Source organism: Cynoglossus semilaevis, chromosome 5 (genome assembly GCF_000523025.1).
Source record: "Cynoglossus semilaevis isolate Cse_v1.0 chromosome 5, Cse_v1.0, whole genome shotgun sequence".
In the NCBI taxonomy this organism is placed as follows: domain Eukaryota; kingdom Metazoa; phylum Chordata; class Actinopteri; order Pleuronectiformes; family Cynoglossidae; genus Cynoglossus; species Cynoglossus semilaevis.
In genome coordinates, this window is record NC_024311.1 from 2,935,687 (window position 1) to 2,959,011 (window position 23,325).

Below are 23,325 nucleotides of genomic sequence, written 5' to 3' on the forward strand. Positions count from 1 at the left end.
AAGTTGACATATATACCCGAAAAATCAGGAGAACAATTCTTTAAAAATGGCAACACGTTGAACATTGGGCTCTTTAAGCTTAAGGAGCAAGACAAGCAGGTAGGCACTGGTTCATCGAGTGCCCAGCTTCAACTCTTATTATAACACGTCTTGTTTAGTGCAACCATGGTGTTCTAAGTAGACAACTAATGTTTCCAAGTTATTGACATGAACGCGCCACAGGCGCTGTAAACACCTATTCAAACATCAACACTTTGTACATTTTCTCCACTAATGATTCCATCAATGTCTCATCTCTTCTGTTTCTCAAAGCAGCCAACCTTGCTAAAATGTAATGAAGCAGAGCTTTGTATAAAACCGTATTAAGCAGTGTTATCACAGTCCTGCATCCACATCATTTTTTTTTTCATTTATAAGAAGAAACAGAAATTCTCCATCTTTCATAAATAATTAAATATAGAGAAAAAGAAGTGGTCAAAGTCAGCAGCCATCATTACCAATCTTACAGACATGACTGGTTGTTTTAATGTATTCTTTTGGTAGCGTAGCTTGTCCTTTTTTATCGAGGGAGTTTTTTTTATTAGAAATTCCACTCATCAGTCTGTGGAAACTCTGATAAATATAACTGTAAATTTTTTACTCATCATCTTAGCTCATTGTTTTAAAAAAAAATCAGCACTCACTTGTAATACATTTTCATTTTAAATTCTTGGTTGTCCTCCCAAGAGACAGTTGTTCAAGATCATTTTTAAGAATGTGATTCTTTCAAAAAAAAAACATTTGAACGGCTTATTTTTTTTTATATAATAATTTCTCTCCTTTTCTGTCCTTTTTTTCTGACATTTGTTATAAGCACGTGAAGTCGTTTTCAACAGCTTCATTAGGTAGTACTGTCCGGTTGGTATAAACCTGTGTAGACTCTTGTGGTGTTTACCGTAAAGGTATAATAATGTAGCCAAAGAAAAAGGGGGAACTTGGTAATTGGGGCCTCGTCAGGTTTAGGTGCTTAACTCATCAGCTTTCTCTGAAGTCAGCCTCATTTTGGTAATGTTGTTGGCGATGCTCAACACTTCCCTCTCTGGTCTGGATCATGTGAGGAGCATGGCCTCACAGCTGTGTTGTAGTGTTTCCAAAACAAAACTTTGACAGAGAAGTGAGTTCTTTTTTTTTGTTGGCTATGTAACAGCACACCCAGCACACTCGTAGTGTACATTTGGAGAAGCTTGATAGTTTGATGAAACGTCCTCTCTCTCTCTCTCTTTCTCCCTCTCTCTCTCTCTCTCACTTCGTGCTACTGTGTAACTTATAAAACAGGTGATAAAAATAGACAGGCAGGAACAGGAGACGTGACGGAATGAGGAGCGTGAGATATAATGAACCCAGTTTGCTACGAGTAACTTTGGAAACCATTCCCTGCCTAAATTGATGCATTTTTTTTTTTTTACTTATCCTAAAATTAAGTTGAAGCTGGATCCACGTCATCACATTGACACATAGCACTTAACTCTCCATACATTATTTTCTTAGCTCGTGCTATTGGAGAGAACACACCAATCTGTTGTTCTGTCAGCTCCCATTGAGATGCTCACAGCTCAAGTCACCTTTTTACTCTCGAGTTTGTATGATTATTACCCTCTGCTCATGTGGCTCATGTTTTTCCTCACCTGTTCCCAGTGGTGTGCTGCTTGGTGTGGACTTGTGTAAAAGTACACACATATTTATTTAATAATTACTCTCCTTTTCTGCCTTTTATAATTCCACATACTTAAAAAGAAAAGAAAAGAAAAAAACACTTACTCAGACAAAAGTCAGGTGTATTTATAATAATTTCTTATTTTGTGAAGTTTTTCAGGAAAACAGATCTAGAAATTTGGACCCAAACCACCAGTATTAGTGCTTGTACAGATTTATAATGAAATGTTTATAATGGTAAAATGTATTAATTAATGGCGGTGTTTAGTGCCTCCTCGTTGAATTGATTTTGTCTTTATTTTGTGAAAACATTGCATGTTTGGTTTATAATGAAATGTTTCTAATGGAAATTGTATTAATTAATGGAGGTGTTTAGTGCCTCCTCCATATATATACACATATATACACAGTACTTCTTAAACATATACAGTACTGCACATGCCTTATAAAAAGTTGACCTATGTTTAGCTATAAGCCAACACATGGGCTAACCCAGATGAGATCAGTACTTTATAGACTGAGCATTTTTACCTTTAGTTGAATTGTAGTGGGTTGTTTTTTTTTTGTTTGTTTGTTTCCTTGTATGTTTGTTTGTTTTCCCCATTTCAGTGTTCAGTTCGTTGTTTGTTTACTTGGCTGATCGTATATGAGACCTAAATATCCACCCACAGCAGCAGCTGCACCACCTGTCAGCTGCGCGGTGCAAACTCTGTAACACCAGTCTGTCTCAGCAGAACTATTATACAATAAGCAATTGTCACCTATTTTCCAGAGTGATGAGACCACCTGTCCAACATCAATTATTTATTTTTTTTGTTCTTAGTGTGAGGAAAATCAACAGAATGAAGTATTTTTTTTTAGAAATCTTCTACACTTTTTTTTACATTGGTGTGAACATCAACAAAGAGAGGAGATAAGTGGCAATAAACAGAAACAGTGGAACAAGAAAAATTGTGCACAAGATGCTTAAGAACGGTAACGTTTCTCAGATGTGTTTGAACATTTTGACATCACCTGCAGTTGAATTGTTGCATATTTTAACAGTTGATTTTGCACATTCTGACATTAGTTTTTGTAAAACAAAAATGATATTGGTTAATGCACTTTTGATAATTTGTTTTTGCAAATCGCACGGTTAGTTGCAAATTTTGACCTTTGTTGTTGCACATTCTGAAATTATTCACCAAATGGTTGAAATTAGGCAAATTTGTATACTCACCTAAACCAAGTACTCCTTCAATAAATATGCAACTAGTGAACTGGAGGGAAGTGTTATATTTCTTCTCATTAACAAAAGAAACATTGTTTTGTATTTCCACCAAAAAAAAAAAAAAAACATTTTGACCCTTTTTTTCCACATTAAGCAATATTAATATAAAACTGAAGTTATATTTAAAAAAAAAAAAAGTATTGCCGGGACCCAGTTTCTTCCGTCATGGAGTGTGGGTCATCTCTGCAAAAGAATATGCAAATTTTTTGTTGCCTATGCTGCACACAACCGTGCTCTTGTCTATGTTTTCATAGTTATTTTAACTGAAACTTGCCATCCACTCGGCCAAGGAATGCAGTGCCTTTTCTTTATGCATCACGCTCACCAGCTCCTGCTACCCACACAGCAAGTGTTTTCAACACATCTGGTGCAATGGTGTGATCAGTATGACTTTTGTTTGTTTTTACTCTTCACAGTATGGATTATTACTATTATTTTACACATGGCATGTCATGAAGTGTAAAAATAAAGTGAGTTAATTGCTTCATATTTTGTAATAAACGGACATTTCTGTGATTAATTCATCAAATGAATGCTCTAACGTCCCGACCTCCAAAAAAGATAAAGACAATTCGTCATTCTTCCTTAACACAGTCTGCTGGTCAGAAAGTGAGCAGAGCTTTTACATCAGTTGCATATTTAGGTTGAAAACTGCTGTGAAAAACAAACTCAAAACAAACAACAAAAAGTCTCGACACAAAGTGACTTGGTGAGGAGTAAATACGGCATTTATCAACCGTGCTATTATGGTGACGGAACAAATCTTAGAGTAAAACTGCTCTAAGGAAACTGCAGTAGAAACACACACAACACTGGCTGACCAGTAGGTGGTAGCGAAAAATCTACAGCATATCGCGTTGCAAGACTGGCATGTTTGGAGTATTTCAATTAATCTGAATTGGTAAATCCTTAGTTATTGCACATTAACATGAGTTATTGCACATTTTATTGCCCAGTTGTTTGCACTGTCCAACAACTGCTGTCCCATATTTTTACAATAGTACTAACGATAGACTTATCTTCTTATGAAGAAGATAAGTCTATGACTGTGTGCAGTGCATTACCACAGTTCATGATTATTATACAGACTGCTCTGTTCAAAAATAAATCGGTAATATAACCTGATGAAAGCGCTGCTGGGTTTAACAGCTGCCACTTGCTTTCGCGGTCTCCACACTACCTTAATTAACCCCACTTAACAGCATGTTTTAATTATTCTTTTTCTCCCTCACAGCAAGCACTTAAGGAGAACCTGAGGCAGAGGGAGTCAGAGGAGAAACAAAGGAGATCACGGGAGGCAAAGGAGAAGGCTGAACGAGAAAAGCAAGAAAGACAGTTAAAGAAGAAAAGACTGCTGGAAGTCAGTGCAGGTAGAAGAAAACCCAAACTAACCTTATTTCTTTCTTTCTTTCTTTCTTTTTTTTTTTCCTTAATCACAGGAACATCTGCTGGGTCCAGAGTCGATAACAACAGAAACGTTTAGCCAATAACCAATTTTTAATGAATATTTTCCTTGTCAGCATACCGCAGAACATGTAGTTTAAAAATCAATTTTTAAAGAACGCCGATAGTTTTTGTCAATTTTTCTAACTAATTCTTTCTAATTCTTTCACTGCTCGGATTTTCCTTTTTATTAGCTCCTGGATAGAGACACAAAGGCTTTACCATCTCCTCATTTAGTATTGTCCAAGTAAATGTAAATGAACAGTGAAATAAATTTCAGTAGCACTCTTTCACCCACTGTTGAAGGCAGCGGTGATTCAAAAACTTCCTTTGTGGTCAGATGAGAAATATCTGTTTTTTTCTGCAGACTTAAAAATTCTGTTTGAAGCAGTCAGTGGTTAGTGACTCTTTTATTAAGTAACTCTTCTTGTTTCTAACCCTTTTTGTCAGTGAGCACCAGTGTCCTTGTCGCTGGCCTGTTCTTTGTAAAGTTGTGTTGAAAATGTACGCAAGTCCGGATGTTATGGGAAACAACTCCCTAAAATCTGCCTCTTTGCAACGCCTGAACAACCATGACTGTTTTGGTCCACGGTAAATCCTTTGATTAATCAGATTTTCAGCACACCTTGCGGGAGGTTGAGATTTCATCAAGACAAAACCTGTCTGGAAGAAGATTGATCAGGTTTTATCTATTTAGGACATTAGAGCAAACCAAGAAGAAAAATAAGATGAAATTGTCGCATTGATGTTTTTAGGCAATTTCACATCTCCAACTATCCTAAAACATAGACCCTAAGAAAACAAAACAAGCATGATCGATTCAGGCTTTTGTGTCTTCATTCAGAAATCCTAAACCATTTCAGCAAAAGAAGTTACCCAAAGGCACTGCCCATATAAAGTATCCCCCTCTCTATTTTATATAGACATTCTTACTATTTTATTTTATATTTTGTGGCCTCATTCCTAAGTGTAGCAGGTCCCAGGTCAACGCAGGACAAATACCACTGACACGCTAGATTAGGCGTGAGCAAACTGTTTGACTTGCTGGCCACAATGGGTCCTAACATTTGAGAGTGGGGCCGTCTTAGGAGCAGATAGATGGAGCGTTCATGGCTTAGGAGCAGATAGATGGAGCGATCATGTGAGTTCAGCCGAACGACATGTAAAAGTCGTGCATAAAGGCTAAAATGCAAAAATGCCATTAGCCTTTTCCGTGCCATCACTGTTAGACGTAAATTAGACGTAAATGATAGGCATTTCTCATGAAAATATTACAGTTCTATTTTCTGTTTTGACAAAGGTTTGTAGTACTCGATAGATTTGTACCTGTATATGTGAACCAAAAGAATGGTTTTACATTTACGGTATATCTAGCACCACAGTAAGGACAAAAAAAGTAGGCGACATTCTCAATTCTGCAAAATAAAATAAAAAATATACCATAACAGTTAAATGCTGTAACTGCCTAATTCAATAAGGAACATCTAAAAACAACAGCATTTATTTGTTCTGCACCAGTTCAGACCTTCTGTTCAAGGAAAATAGTTCATTGATAATGTGTATGTAAACAGCTATTTAGTCATAAAGGTTTACACTAATGTGGCCTCAGCTTGAAATACATTTAGCAACGCTCAGATTAAGGAGTGATGCCGTTTCACTCTGTAAAGTGAGCTTCCTTGCAATATGCTACACATCCCAACACAAACACACGCTGTTTGGAAAGAATTAATATGCAATAGATGTTATACATGCTGCTGCAATCCACACACAGGATTAACTTCCTGGCGGTTTTTCTGCCTCCCTCTGTGTATGTGTGCCTCTCTCTCTCTCTGTCTCAGCCTGTTTATTAACTAAAGAGCTTCCTTTTTGTTTGTCAGGGAGGATTGTCCTCAGTGGAGATTTTCTGTGTAATCATCTGATTATCCATCAATTCCCTAAAAAGCCCCAGAGAGGCTGCACATCCACATTATGCTGAAGGGCACAGCAATGAGAGACAGAGGGAGGGGTTTCCTGGAAGGAAAACAAGTTTCACACCCTGCACCAGATTAAAGTTACCTGGCCTAGGTTTATTTATATTCCTATGTATTTCACAGTGTTCTATGTGTGCTGCCTCCTCAGTTTTTCCCGTTTCCTTTACTTTCCTTGACTGAACATTACAATGACAGACAGCCCCGTTTGGGCGTCGACGCTGAGTTCTGACAGACTGTGAGACCAGGAGCATCAGCTTCCCTGCATTTACATAGAGCCTTACAGAAATTGAAATAGATTGAATAGAAACGTTTCCCCGTTTCCTCCAGCTGTGACTGATTTGCCTATGATAAATCTGTTGCATCACATCCCAGGATAGACCAGGAGCAGGAGGGTTTGCAGGAGAACAAATTATATATATATACCTCCATTACTGAACATTTGCTATGTGACTACTAGAAATGAAGTATTAAAATGTCCAACAGCTGGAAACCCTGCATGCTGTGACACAAAAGCCGTTGAAAAAAAGAAAAAATATTTTCTTTTTTAACACTTCAAACATATCAAAATCAGATATTCTCTGTTTTGATGCGCAGTTTCTTAGATGTTGCAACATGCTTGCATGTTGTTGTCTTTCAGTAATAGTAATGTGTTCAAATAAACAAACAAACAGAATTTTTTTTTAATAAAATTGTATTATCGGTTAGAGTTACACTGAAAAAAAGACATAAAATTGAAATTATATTTAGTGCTAAAATGCTGAAAATAGTTTGTTGTTATTTTTTTTATGATTATGCCATGATCTCAAATGAAAGTTTGAGGTCTCCTCTTTTAACATATGACATTTGTTATTTAAATTGCAATCACACATGATTAAAATATTTGGAATATATGTATTTGTATCCAGGGACATTTGAGGAAAAACAAGAAGGAGATAGGGACAAAAACAAAACAATTTTTTCTTCTTCTGTTGTCAATACAAACTTTGAGTCCTATTCAACAACATCAAACCCCTTGCACTCTTTCTTTGTAACCACACACTGTGGCAGAGGAAGCTCTGTCCAGTTTTTATATATTGTTTGTGGTTCACATCCAGCAGGACAACTCCAGTCTGCGTTAGATCATATGTCCTTTCAATTATTCATAGTGACAGTAGTCTAAGCCCTTTAACAATAGATCTTCAGTTTAAAATAGAATGAGGTTTTTTTTTCTTTCTAGGATCAAATTTGCCACTGAGATGCGTTGATGTTTGTAAAAAATCAATAATGTAACGGCGGGATGTTAAACTTCTGATTTAGAGGCCCCTTCTGGCCCACGAAACCCCTTTATCAGACCTGGGACTTGATGTCCCTTGATGTAATTGAAAAAAAAAAAAGTCAAAGACATTTGTGTCAATGCTAGTATTCAAAAAGCTGCCAGAAGGTAATGTAGAGATTAAACGAAGAAAAAGAATACCAAGTAACCTCATTCCACCCTGAATGTCTACATGAACCACAGTGGTGGGTCTACATTTAATGGACGTTTCACTCCATTTTCTCTGTTATTTTTTTTCTGTTCCGTTCAAATTAAAGCTATTCCCCACTCCACTGTGGCCCTCTTCTGCTATGCAGTGCTACAACCAGGTTTTTTTTTTTTTTTTGATAGTAAGTGCCACATGCTGTTGAGTGAAGTGGCAGGAGACACTAGTTCACGGTTAAATAAGGGGTTGACATTGTGACACAGACAGCCTGAATGTCCTGACCTCTGAATGCACCATTTAGAACAGGCTCTTGTTAAAACTGAAGTCCTACTAACTGCAGCCGTTACCTGGAGGCGATGTTTTACTCGCTTTATTTTCCACATCCTGAGTTTGTATCTACAGTACAGTCTCTTTAAAACAACTACGTTTTAGATCATCTGTGACGATAATGTTAATTTTATTTTTATTTTTTTTCTCGCAACAAACAAGTTGAAATACAGTATAATAAAATCAGGTGAATTTTCACAAGACATTTAGATGAACATTTTAGTGTCACAGTTACATAATATTATGTAAGTGACTCTAAACGTTTACTTTTTTGCAGACTTTTCCACTGGTCCACCCATGTACATATACTGTATATAAAGAATATAGTACAGCGTGTATCTTCCTTAAACTTCTTCATGGTACTAAATTATGCAAAGCATTTAGCATTATTTAATATGTATTGTATGTATATACCGTATATGTATATACATGTTATATTATTTTAAATATTTTAGGGCTCAAATTCAGTACTCTATCCTAAGATCCAAATATTTTCATGTTTTTTGCTCTCTAATATTATTTTATCTACTTTTTTGTATTTACAAAGCACATGATATGTTACACACTACATTCACTTAATTCATGGACCAGGACATTACATTAGGGCTCATTGTCAACAGCGTGGACGGAAGATGGATCATGTTTGTAGAAAGTGAGCCAGACTCATTTACCTTCTTTTCTTTTGAGTAAATAGCACATATTCAGGGGAGTTATTGCACTATTTACAGTTGCATAGTAGTGGTAAAAGGCGGGAAACAGACCACTCTTGATTGTCTCATTTCCTCTGACTCGTCTTGGTTGTCTTTTAGTCAACCAAGCTTACTGACACCTACGTTAATGTCTGTTTCAAACCTGTTTCACAGCTGCTTCATTGTCTAATATTACTCATCATTTGGGAACACAGTCTATTTATAGTATACCACTATGTGGTATTATTTTAACCGCCAATTTGAAGCATCCACATTCTTCCTTTTTTTTTTTTTTCCTCCGCCTGAGTTGCATCTGATTGATGTCTGAAATTGAGCTGTTTTTGCTCCAAATTATTCCTGTGGCAAAAAGATCTGAGTTGGTTTTATTTTTTTTTTTTTTCTCTTTGCCTCCTGAGGCGAAGAGAATGGTTTACTGTTCTTGTGGGTTGGAGTCAAACAAAGTCTTACGCTTGGAAGGGCACAGTGCAGCTTGCCGTAGAGTGATCTGCTCCCTTTTTCCTTCTTTTCTCTGTTCTGGCCTGCTGAATGTGATGGATTACTGTAAATATCAGAGACAGTTCTGGATATTGTGAAACATTTGTTTTGCTCTGATATTTGTTTGTTTTCCATTCACTGTGATTAGGAAGAAATATGCAAATATTGGAGAAATAAAAAAGAAGTGCAACTGCTGAAAAATAAAATAAATGCAGGTATTAAAGGAGATAGCGAGAAACTTGGCTCCAAATTACTACTTTCTATAAAAACTTTTTTTTTAAAGTCTTATTGCTCTCAACAAAGAGACTTGAACAAACTGTTCATGATTATGAAATAGCAATAAATGTCCGTCGGTGTAAACTGTTCATGATTACGAAATAGCAATAAATGTCCGTCGGTGTAAATACTCGCAATCCAGACAAAAGTAATGTTGACTGATTCTTTTCAACTGCTTTACTTCATCTTCTCAATACGTCTTTGTGTTTATAGTACCTTTGTGGCCTCCGTTAAACAGCAGCCCATGTATTAAATTAAGAGAATAACAAGACCATTAGCGAATTAAATTGGTTGTTGCTAATGTTGCGTGTCGTATAGTTAATAAATCATGTATGATTGAATTACCAGTTGTATCCTCATTCTCTACAACACTACTTGGAACATGAACTTTGGTTAGTGTCATTGATAATATTATTGAATTAACCATTAAGTTTTGACTTGGCTTTTTTAGAATCTTTAATTGTAAACACAGAACAGGTAATTCCCTTTGTTTTTCCACCAGCACGAATATCCGTAAATGAAGAATCCCAGTCTTAGAGGGATAAAACTCTTGGTCGCTGTTGTTGAAACTTTATCAAAAACCTGTGTCATATGTTGACACTGGTCTAGAAGTTGTAAAAACAGATCCACAGAGAATTATCTTTACTATTGCTAATATCTAATGGTGCTAGCTTTAAATCAATCCTGAACAGCAACTTCTTTTTCTATGACTCAAACGTTTAGTACAACTGTAGTAAAAAATGTAGAAGTAGCAGGTGTAGGATTTAGACATTGTCACAGCATTTCAATATTTTTCTTTTTTTTTTTTGGACATTTTTTTCAATAGAACAGAAATCAGATTACTAGTTAGTATTACAAAAAAAAAAAAAAGAACACTCGGGAAAACTGAAATAATTCCCCATTCATTATTTATGTACTGTAGCTATTCATCTATTGACTTAATGTTATATTTATATTTATCTATCTTTATCTAAATCTATCTATCCAGCAGGTGGGCTACTGCTCTGCTCTGTGTTTAAACCAGCAGCGGCAGAGCTACTAGTAGCAGGACTAACGTTTGCCTTGCCAGAATCACTTATGGTGCGCTTAAAAAAAAACAGCTATTTTTACTTGGCATTTCAGGCAGCTTGGGTTGACAAGACATGTCATTCTATTCTCTCTCTGTCTGGCTATATGCTGGTGTTCACATGTTTGTCGGTGCAGAGCTCCTCCCATTGTTAAACAGAGAGCAAGTATAGGCGTAGATGTGCAATAATGACCCAAAATGAAATAATATATCACGGCACCTGTGTCACACTTTGACTGTGGCTGTTCTAATAACGACTCCTGAAAAGGTCTCATGCCAAATAGACAAGAAGTGCTGTTAGGCAACTGTCAGTGCTGATGCTTCAGACACCGACATCTCCTTGGTATTCAGTTCGGAATATTCAAACAGCTCAATCTGCTGTACGTCAAAAATATTATGAAGTAAAGTGAGTAGTAACAAATAAACAATTACAAATCTAGGTGTATACACTCCCACTCATCATAAAAACCTGCACATTTGTTGTCATGCTCTTTGGATAGTGTATATTATCTCTGGGTGTCCAGTGAGTGTGGATATTTGTTGATCTCTGCATGTGACCCTAGGATTAGAACCCATCTTCTTGGCAGGGAACAGGCAAAATAACAGAAGTCTAATGTTAATACTAAAGTTTGGGAAACACCGCTACATACTATAGCAATGGTGAAAAAGATCTATTTCATGTTGCAGGCAAGAATCAAAAGACAGAAGAAAGATACTAGTTGGAAATGTGTAATAGCCATGAAACTACATGAAACTACTAGGAAACATTTTTTTGTACATTTTTGATGCTTATTCTGTGTTTTGTTTTCGTTTTTTTTTTTTTTTTTGACTCACTTCTTTACTTTTTCTTCCTGGTGTTTTCAGAGAATGATGAGACAGGTGTGATGGATAGTTTACTGGAAGCCCTACAGTCAGGAGCTGCATTCCGAGACCGCAGGAAGAGAGCACCCAGACCCAGAGGTAAGTCTCATGTTTATCTACAACTAAACAGCATAGAAAAAAGAAAAAAAAACAACTATTAAACACATTGTCTGGAAGAACTATTACAATACAATGCAGACTTTCATTAGTAATCCTGGTCCTTACATGTACCTGCCAAGTTTATGAGTATTAGTCATGTTTACGGGCAAAAACATTGATTCTTGTTTTCATAAACCTTGCGTCTAACAGCTTTATTTCAAGTCAGCTTTAAGAGAAGGATGTTGTTTGTACACATACATAGTTCTCTGCCAGAGACTCTTCAGCCTGACAGCACTACTACAGATGCATGATAATTAAGTCTCAGTGAAAAGCAAGATGTTTTTAAGTTTGTTTTTTTTTCCCTCGTTTTTACTCACAAATGGTGAAAGATACGACAAACACATGCTGTGAATCCAACATGGGATCAGTAATTATATCGAATCCACTGTGCATACATTTTAGTGTGATCTGACAGCTGTGCCTTGGCAGTGTTTTTCTTATTCACGAGCCTCACAAGCTGTTGAATGGTTGTAAAGTTCCCTCTCAGTTGTGTACATGTTAGCAATATTATTGCACTGACCTTTTACAGAAAAACTGCAGATCATCAGCCCCGGCTCCTTCCGTCAGGTGCTCAGGCCTGTTAACTATGGTAAAGTCACAAAGCTCAAGCCTCAAGCATGTTTTTGTAATGCTTGCTTTTTCTGCTTAAAACTAGATTTCTGCAAAAATCCCTAAAAGAAAAAAAAATCTCTTGCATCTTTTGCATGTGTTGTTAATTCCTTCTGGCGTTCCCTGTGTTTTGTGTGTTGCGTCTTCTTTGACATCTTCAGTTGTCCTTTTCGGCTTCTGTTGACCAAGCTGACCTACTGAATATTTCGAACAAATGAGAGGTTCTGCTCTTGTCAGAGTTATAGATAGACACTGAGACAGGAGCATAGTTTGGACCTTTGAAAAAACAACATCTGCTGCAATGGTTTTACACAATGTTGTCAAACTCCCAGGGGCAACTTTAAGCCCATCTGACCTGCATCCATTGAAGTAATTTTTATGAATGTAATTTCAGTCGTTGATGATGATGAAGTAATTATGGCAGCAGTGGCCTTTTGCTCATTTGATACCTTTGGTTTAAAGTGACATAGTGAGCTGTCATTAGCAACATGGCTAAAGGTACAGTATCTACCTTTTGAAACGGTAACATTGAAGAAAAAATTTAAATATATATTTACTCATATAAACTAAACATTGTCCATAAATACATTATATGTTGGGGTGCTGATTAAATATACATAGCTGTATGACACCATATGATTTAATTCTTACACTATATGGACACTTCACACCATAGAATTATATTTATATTGACTTTTATTTTTTTTTTTTTTTTTTAATTTCTCATGATCTACCAGCACAGCGTTTGTAATTATTAGATCACGATCTACCTGTTCTGCGTTCCTGTGCTAGGGCCAAAAGTATGCATGACTTCCTGAGGGTCAGGTTTGGATGTGATGTGTAACCATTACTAATGAAATTGTCTTCTATTATTCCTTGTTAAACCTTTAGCTCTGGCTCTGGCTAGCACAAACAACTCCTTCTTTTTTTCCCTGTCAAATGTGTTCTGCCGTCACCAGCGAGGCACTTGTGAAATTACGCTGCATCTGTATTACCTCTCATTACTCGTAATTGGAATCTCAGTGGGCTGGGCTCAGGCACACATGAGTGAAATTATTCACACTCGGTCCACCCACATCATCGATGGCAGTGACAAAGGGCTCTGCTCTGTTGTTCTGCTCTGACTTATCTGAAATTAGATTGGAAAGGGACGAGGGAGAGGGAAATATGGAGGGTGGGAGGAAAGAGACAGATAGAGGTGGTCGTAACAGAGGAATTGTGAAGAAATGTGATGAAGATGAAAGATAAAGCAGGAAGCAAACAGGAAAAAAAAATATGGAAACTTCTTGGACAGTAAAAAAAAAAAAAGATCTGAATGCTGTTATGTCTGTCCATATGTGAAAATTCAAAACTTGTTGTGAAATATAGGCATAACTATCATTTTACATTTTTTTATTTTTGTCTTTTTGCCAGTGTAAATTTAGGGAGATGTAAATGTGCATTAACTTGAATTACTATTTAACCATTCTGTACAGGACATCAACACACGTACTGAACAAATGTTTAGTACGCACTCAAAGGCTCAAAGTCTAACCTCTCCAGAGCGCAGTTGTGACAGTATCCAATCGCTGCTCGCTCCAGTTCATTCATTTGCTTCCAGCTATTTTACTTTAATTAGCATTTAACACAGACGGGCCTCGTATGGTGATTGGAAATGATCTATTTCAGGACTCCTGTTCAGGAACAATAGGGTTTTCCAGTAAACTGCAGTTGTAGTGGAGGAAGGAAATGTTTGCTAGGCATGTTTGTTACGTCAAAATCATCTGTATGGCTGGTAATACATCCAACGCGATAACTCACTTAGAAAACATCATCCATGTCCTTGTAGCAGATATATATAAATAGATGTACTTTTGCATATTTTGTTGACTTTTTTACGTAATAATAATTGCATCATTTAGATTAGTCAAAATGAAATATGTATATAGTTATATGTATATAGATAGATAGATAGATAGATAGATAGATAGATAGATAGATAGATAGATAGATAGATTTTTTGTGTTATATTAAGTGCATCTATTGATCTTGACGGTGCGGCCTATTCACAGTGCCGCCTTATTTCCATGAAATACTGTAAATCAAGTCCGTGAGGTTGCTGGACCAATCTTCCTCATTGACAGCTCTAGGGCAAGGTTTCATCCCCTCCTAAAGCTGAAGGTTTTGGCTGGTCACTGCAGGCATCATACTCACTGCCAGCCTCCCAAAGCAAACACAGCTAATTACGTTTTTTTTCTGCCCAGCCCCAGCACCAGCTCAGCCCTCTTAGTGCCCATTCATCTTAATTTCCCCTCTCTGCCATCTGCCTCTGAATAACACTCCTCCTCATTTCCCTACCATCCCATATCCCTGCTGTCTTCTCCTATATTCTCATGGACTGACAATTGCCCTCCCCCAAACATAATTGCCTTTTATTGGTGTGTATTCTCTCCACCTCTTCTGCTTTACCTCACATTTCCCTCCTTCCCTCACGAGAATCCTTGATCCGTAATTGTCCTGGGTTTAACCGCTGGAGTCATAGAAACCTACCGGTTGTTTTCAGTCTTTGGCAGAGCCGCGATGAAAAAAAAGAAGTCAGAAACACCAGCTGCTTTAGACTGTCACACCACCTCCTCCTAGATCCTAAATACTTTTTAATAATTGATCTCACGGGTGTTGATTCACTTCAATGGATTAGTAAAGAGAATTAAAAAAAGAAAACATCTGCACCAGATGATACTGTAATTAGCAGTAAAGGACAAATTCTTGAATGGCCTCCCAGAACATGTACTGTATCATCAGGCGTTTTACACTCAAGTACTCCAGTCACGTGTTTGGTAAATCTAATCAGATACTGATTTAAAAATGCTGTGCATCGCCAGACTTTGATGAAACCGAGAACGACTTTGATTGTGGTTTCCTTGCATTGTCATCAAAACGATTACTGCTTTGTAAGAGCAAACAGCACAGAGCATCACGTCGACTCTTCTCCAGGTATTTTACATGCTCTGTCTAGCTGTTTGAATTCCATATGACCCCCTAATCAACCCCAACCCTCAGTCTACATGTACACTAAAAGTGCAATAGACTAATAGACACTGATAGACTTGTGGGAATGCAGTTAGCAGGCTTTGTGGGCTTTGTGGTCTGGGTTAGGATAAGCCTAAGGGGCTCACGGGCTATGGGACTCCTCCACACTTTAAATTGGATTGCGTTCCACAGAATGATGGATCGATGGTGGTTAGCCACACAGGTGTAGGAGACTTATTGAATCTATAAAGCAACCTCAGATTTTTAGACTGTGTCCTTCTGAAAACATGTTTCGAGGCTCTATCTTGACTTTCAATCTAATTATTTTCTAGCTCTCATCACAGTTTTGGCCGACATGTTCACGTACCTGTATATGTTGAGGGAAGTCACAGAACCACTTTTTTTTTTTTTTTTTTTGCTTGTTTGACACAGGACAGGAGCCTCTAAGGCTATCAGGCAGAAACAGCCAAGGGAGTGTTGAGAAGGTGTGTGTGTGCGTGTGTAAGCACAATGCCTTGACTTATTAGTGAGAAAAAGAAGGGGAGGAACAGATTCATAAGTGAGGAAAATGGTTCAGTTTTAAGGCACAATTACCTGAGATGTCTTTAGTGAAGCTCGGCAATTATCATGTGTAATAAACTGCATTAACTCTAAACGAGGCTGTATAAAAATTGATTTCAATTTAGTGAATTCCTTTTTTTCTTTTTCTTTTCTTTTTTCCAACTATGACAGAATTCTCTGAACTCCTTGCACTTAAAACTGTGATGGGTTGTCATGTTACAAGAAAAAATTCCTTCAGAGAGAGTTATTGAAAAACTGAGGTTACTTCTCAGGTAATTAATAATGTCAGTGAAGACATACTTTAGTTTTAGTTTAGTTAATCTTTTGTCCGTTCTGAGTTCTTTTTTTAATTTGAAGAAGAAGAAAAAAAAAACCCTTTGTGTCGTTTTCTCATTTGAGTGAAAAGAGACAAAAGCACAGCAGGTGACAGTGTAATAGATGGACACCATATGTAGTGCACCATCTGCTTACAGGCTAGACGTCAACCTAGCGTTTGTCAAATCACATATGTTGATGTTTCTAATGTAAAATTTTGTTTTGATACCACGTTGCCTACATTTGTTTCATCAACATGGCGTATGCTTACACGCTGTGCTCACGTTTGAAACCGATCCGTCAGTTAGTGTCGATGCAAGTCTGTCACTGCAGTTAGTCCTCGACACTCTGTGACATGTAAATTCCACTGCCGGATTATTAACTCACCAGGATGATCATGTACATATCCCTCTATATCTGCCTGTGCACTTCCTGTTTCCAGAGTTCCTTGCTTTACTTCAAACTTCTTTGACTTTGTTTTGTCTCTTCTTTTTCTCCTATTGGCCTTGATTTTCCCCAGACATGACGTCAGCAGAAAAACAAGAGGGCTGTTAAATCACTTCTGTGAAATGAAGACCGAGAGCGGCACAGACCTTCCCCTACCGAAATCCCTTTGAATTGATGCTTCATGTCACTGTAGCTTTAGAAGCTGCTGATTTATTTACATTTGATCACCATACATCAACACCACATCACATCAGATCTATTTGTTTTACTATGGTGACAAGTTACCGCCTCTGATCCTTGAAGGAACTACCTTTCCTCACATTTCCAATTTTCCGCAACCACGCGAAAACATTGGCTGTATTGATGTCCAGAAGGGTCATGTCCAGGACTGAGCATTGGTCTTGTGTATGCAACCTGGACCTGGTGAACTGCTCTCTGTACTAATACCTACAGTCATCTGGTCACATTGTTTCTTTCATCATCACACTTGATTTGTGGCTCGGTTGTTTTCCTGCTCTTGTAGACAAACGCAGGTCCAGACGGAAAAAGTGCACCTTAACCCGCCTTTGTCTTTTGTCAGGCAGATGCTGTGTGTGTATGTGTGTAACGTGGTTGAGCCCCTGCATATATATGTATTGAACAGATGGAGCAGGAGGGCACCTTAACTAAGTGGCATGTGTAATTAGGTCCTGCCTGTGCAGGGAGGTGTATGGAATAGTAATGGAGCTCTGTAGTTAGCAATGGTCAAGAGGTTTCTTTGTTTAGCCTGGTTTGTGATATGCCATTGTTACTTGGCTTTCCTTCTGTATGCTTGAAATCACTGTGTACTATAATTCCTATATATTATTATATACTTCTTGGTCATTTGACTCTAGGGTAGCCAAGAGTTTGAAACCCCTGCTAGCAAAGGGTTGTTTTATAACAGAGTATGGATAGAGTTACATTTTTCCTTTTCATTTAACCAAGATCTTTTATTTTGCCTTATCCACGGGCCAATGTTTCAAACAGCAAAGACACACCCAGCCTTCTGACTTTAAACTTCTGCAATTTTTTTTTTTTCATCACCAACTGATGTTTTATTGTTCTATGATGATTACAGGGCCCTTTTTTGGATAAATTCACTTACAAAATCATGTGGCCTTCAATTAGGCAGTTCCCATGTAATTTCAAGGATTACATAACACACGTTAACCTTGTCCCCTTTTTATCGTATTTATTATTTGTATTTGTTAATAACCCCCCTCCCCCCCCCCAAACAGTACAGAGTGGCTAGTTAAATGTTAAATGTTAAGGATTAGCTCCACTAATGATTTAGTGGCAAGTATAATGTCACACTGTGAGATTACACAACCACATAAATTGAGATTTTTATTTGGGAAACTCAGACATAGATCAGTAGGAACGATGAGTATGTTTATATTTTCATTTGAAGTTTTAGATGATCTCATGGTAATAGCTACACATGTAACTTGTTGCTAATGGAGGTAACACAGCGATTAGTTGTTCTTTTAGCTCCCAGTTATTATGAGAAAAATAGACAGTCCACCCAACCAGGGTTATACACTTTAACAGAGATATAGAGATATATAAATATCTCTATATTTCCCAATCCAAAAAAACACACAAAGCAAAATTAGTTAAATACCAATGCAACTGAATTCTAGATATATTGAATTTACAGATGAAATAAAACAAAACTTTTGCGCAGAACAACACAAGTAAGATACATTTTACATCTGTCTTTTATTTGCTGTAGAATTTGGCATTTGTTGTTGTCATTCTTTGGTTTCTATGTCTGTATGCTGGATGTGGGTGCTTTGACATATCTCTCTGATATCTGGAGTCTCTGGTTTCATTTGCGATGTATTGTTTGCTCTGCAAATTGCTGTCGATGTAGAGACAGAATGTGGTCAGTCGGTTACCACAGTGGTGCTGTGTGGAGTTTGATATGCGTTTTCTTATCACGTTGCTGTCTTTTATCATTTAATTTAAATGAAAGGCAGGCATGTAATTTATTTTACATTTAAACTATTTCACTTTTTTTTTTCCATCATGCACACAAATGCAAAGAGCATCTCTGCACTTTGCATTTGTGCCCACTTTCTGGGCATATGAAAGACCACTGGGCTAAAAGGTTCCTCTCTTTATTTGTTACTCCCTTTCCTTGGTGAACCTGGAACGCACACTGACTGGGACTCGTCTCTTACCTAGTACGTTAGTTACCAATGCAGTGAGAAATGATGTCATTTTCACCCGTGCCTTGTGCTAATTAAATTTTACAGCAGCCTTATCGCCTGTCCACACACAGTCCTATTCCTCCCACATTTACTGTACCAACACAAGCAGTCATATCACAGAGCTGTCAGTGAGGGGAGGGCTACAGATGATTGTGTAGACTTCAGTTGTTATGGGAGATAAACATGTATATCTCACATTCACATCAATGCTCTTTACAGAGGGTAAGCACCAGAGTTCGTTGTAATGACTTCAACATCATAAACCAACGACTCTGACCCCCCATTTTTTGTGCATATCTACTGCCATCCTGTCAAACTTGTAAATCAGGCATCTATAACTTCTTCAGGCTATCAATGCGCAAAATGATGTAGCTGGGACCACATTACATTTAATGCGAAGGTATTCACATGTTACTTTTTTTTTCTTGTATTTTATCAAACTATCCACATGAATTTATGTCGCCTTTTTCAACATTCCTTGACGCACAATGTGCTTCACAGTGAATCAATAAAATCAATTTAGTGAAAAATATTGAAAAAGTTTTGAAACAAATATTGAAAGTGATTTTGAACAGATGAGTTTTATTCATATTAAGAAAAAATATTTTAAAAATTACATATGATTATTATAATAGCTACTCTTAAAGCTTGAAACAAAAGGGGCAACTTGTCTAATTCAATTAATATTCATGACATCATTTCCTTTGTCCCCTTTACGATCACCTATGGGTCCCAGATCCCATGATAAAGTTCTATGATGTATGTGTATAATCCATTTATTTATTTATTATTTGTTTATTTTATTTGACAGATATGTCATATTCGTGAGGAAATAGGTTATCTTTTATTGTTTATATTCTAGATTTGCTACCTTTACCACTGACATGAAAATGTGGTTTCAGTAGAAAATCAGGAAAGGGGATAATTCCTACAGGTCGTATTAAAACTCACCGGCAATAACCAATCCACATTGAGACAGTCTCCTATTCAAGTGACATTCTCTGATGTACAATAATGGCACAACAATAAGAACACCAAACACCAATGCTTCTATGGTGGATGATTCCCAAGACCACTTTAGCTTGTAGAGTTAAATTGATCCCCCTCTTCTGTACTGCTTCTGTTTTTTTTGTTTTTTTTTCTATCCTTCATCTGAGCTGCCACTCCACCTGCTTGTGTCTTTTCACGGATTTAGAAATGATAAGTGCCCCAGCAGAGTTGCCATGCCAACCAAGCTGGAAGGCTAGCATGGAAGGCCATAGACAGCAGGATATGTGTGACAGATTCACCTTCCAAGTAGGACCTGAGACATCCAATCAGCTGTTACACCTCACCAACTGCGCAGCACACACTCTTTAATTCACAGGTTTGCGTGTATATTCCATATTCTCATGATCTACGGTATGGTCACATAGGCTTTATAAGCCTTGAGTTGCTTTGAACAGCATCCTCAAAAAGTGAAAATTAAAAAAAAAAAAAAACCAAGACCCGTCACAAGATTTTTTTTTTACTCTGTCATTGCACAATTTTACATTCGAAGGAATCTAAACAGGTGGGTTTTCAGTGGAACAGCAAAACAGTTGCATTCTTAGTAGCCTAAATATATAGAGCACTATATACATATATATGTGGCTGTGTGTGTGTGCTGTACATCTGTGTGCAAGCCGCAGAGCCAATATCAACTCTCCTGCGCCTTTAGTAAAGTGAAGATGACAGACTAAGTTTTCCTGGAAAGGCAGCTAAAGGTTGTTTTTTTTTTTCTGAAACATGCTGTATGTTCTGCGCACACAGTGTGAAACTAACAAAAGGCCACGCAGTGTGGAGAACTAGTCAGGGCTTAAAAATAGATTGCATTATATGTATGGGTTTTTGTAAAGTACCAATGTTTTATCCCAAATTATGAAATACCATCAAACAAATATAAATTGTGATTGATTGAAGGGGTGGAACAGAAATGAATTAAAGTTATAAGACGGATGTTGATCTTAAAAGAATCTATTGGATCCTAACGAAGAGAATCTTATTTTCTTCCTTTTCCACACACATTGTGATACATAGCCAACTTTTGATAACCCCTAACCTTAACTAAAACTGTTTGATTTGGTTTAAATCTTGAGGTCTGCAATTACATGGTGCTAAGGTGAAGAGATTGGCCAAAGGTTGACCCTTTTTGGCAACAAAAATAGAAGAAAGTATCCTGATGTAGGACAAATCTTAAGGTGAAGAGTTTGGCCAAAGGTTGACACTTTTTGGCAACAGAAATAGAAGAAAGTATCCTGATGTAGGACAGGTCTCCAAAGAGGGCAATGTAAACATTTACCAGAAAAAAAGATTGATTATTTTGTTTGTGTATTACTACCAAATGTATTTTCCAAATTATTGATATGTATTAAGGAAAATGCTCTTTGCTCTTTCCATCATAAACATATCTGACATTTGTTCTCCATAACAGCCTATGCACACAGAGGCATTGCATTTCAAGTGGAGCCCATTAAGGTTCTCTCTTTTTTTTCCTGCATCTGCTGCTCTGATGGCCCTTCTGTGTACCAAAGTGAACTATTTAGTATCACAGTAAAGTAGAAAAAAGGCAAGAACTTGAGGCAAAGGCCACCGAAAAACAGGTTACAAGCCTGCCATGGTCACTGAGTGCTTGCTGGGCTGTTTAATGGTATTTAAAAACAGGAATGTAGCAGCAGTGATAACAGTTAAATAACAGTTGAGTGCAGAGAAATACTTTTACTTGTTTGTGGTTGTTTACACCACTAATGTTTTGTTTTCTAGCTTTAAGTCATACTTGGTTTTTCAATTGCTTAACCACAGGTTGGAATGCAGCCTTGCAGTAAATTCTACTCAGGGTTCAAACGTTTTTGGCACACTTACTCTTACTGTAAAATCCTAGTGGTACAGAAGGTTTAAATGTTTCCGTTTCGGTGGTGGCTGGTCGGAGAGCGAGTACAGCTGTGGAATGGGTTGACTGATAGAGATTATAAATGGTGAAATACTGTTTATTATCACTTTTATTTGATTTTGTTTATGGTCAAATGAGACAGTGGTGGGGCGTCAGAGTCTTGGTAATTAATGGAAAACACTGACTTAGTCAAGCTGTTGCAGTGGAGTAACGTTACCTTGGCTTAGAGTGTCACATACTGAGAGCCCAGCTAATGTTCCAGAGTCATTCTATACAGGAAGCTGTCCCATAGGCAGAAGATCCAGAGAAACTTAAGCCAGTGATCAAGTCAAGCCTTGTGACTTTGAATCATGAGAGTGAGTTTTCTAACAGAAACTTAAGAAATTTAAGGTGAAAAAACCTTAAAACAATAACATTCTGAGTCGCACCGGAAATGTAATTTTATAAATCAGGCAACAATATTATTATATGTTGCTAAATTTGCATTTTTAAGTTGGTAAGGCACCACACAAGTGTTAATGCGCTACTCAATAATTGAAAACCATTTCTGTTGTTGTTATGTTGTTTTGGCATTTTCATAACCAGAAATGAAACCACACTTTCTAATTGTATTAATAGCGAACTCATTCTTTCAACTTGTTTACTCCTTAAGGCAGAGCCACCGTATGTGTAGCCTTAAAAAATATAGGTTTAGTTAATTGTCAAAGGACATGTCAATACAAAATATTGTCTTGATCTCATTTTGAGGTTGAGTGAAAGGTACCCTATCAGAGTATGTGATTTTGGCCCTGATACTGATATTCTTTAGGAAGAAGACTGTAAGAAGTAGCAGTTGAGAAACAACACTGAATAGTTTTTACTGCTGATGGTTCTGCGTTACACTCAAATGAACTGTCAAGAGTTTCTAACGAAGGAAGACCACAGGTTGTTATGCATCTCATGAAAATGATCTGTGTCCAGAGAGAGAGAGGACATTTCTAAAAGATTAAACACAGGTGTTTATTTGTGCCTGCTCACTACAAACAACAAGACGCATTCTGCACTGGACACAACATTTAGTTTATGTCCAAGATGTGTAACTTTCATAAGACCATAGAAGGCCTTGTTCATAAAAGTTGGTGAGATCAGTATCTAAGCGTTCACTATCTAAATCCCTGTGTGTCTGCACCAACGTCTTCACTGACATCTAAAGTCTGTTCACACTGCTTCTAGCTTCCAGACCCTCGTGTATTTTGGGTAGCATGTCCTCATTGAACGTTCTCTGCTGTGAAAGGTTACCAGGATCTAAGGATTTGAGTGTATATTACAGAAGCACCGGAGCCCCTTATGTCCTTTGAATCTGACCTGTTGTATTACTCCACACTTGTCAGTTTCTAGTCCTACCTTTTGAGTTTCTTTTGTTGTCCCCTAAGGCCTCTCAAATGCTCAACTTATCTTTGCGCGACATGCCATAGATAGGGGTACAATCGCCTCAGCAACAGCAGGCCATCGTATGCTGAAGAAGAAAAGAAGGTATCAGACTGATATCAGCAAA

General features: G+C 37.3%; 1 protein-coding gene across 6 annotated transcripts in view; it reads left to right on the forward strand.

Moving 5' to 3' along the window:
* Positions 1-23,325, forward strand: part of LOC103378652 (protein diaphanous homolog 3) — a 175,741-nt gene that overhangs the window by 67,927 nt on the left and 84,489 nt on the right. For 4 of the 6 annotated variants that reach the window (XM_025055496.1, XM_017032721.2, XM_025055497.1 and 1 more), the window contains 3 exons: positions 4,197-4,332; positions 11,550-11,645; positions 12,235-12,294. In XM_025055496.1, coding sequence (XP_024911264.1) covers positions 4,197-4,332; positions 11,550-11,645; positions 12,235-12,294 — 292 coding nt within the window. The remainder of the gene's footprint in view (positions 1-4,196; positions 4,333-11,549; positions 11,646-12,234; positions 12,295-23,325) is intronic. The other 2 variants (XM_025055501.1, XM_025055500.1) reach the window with 1 other exon arrangement.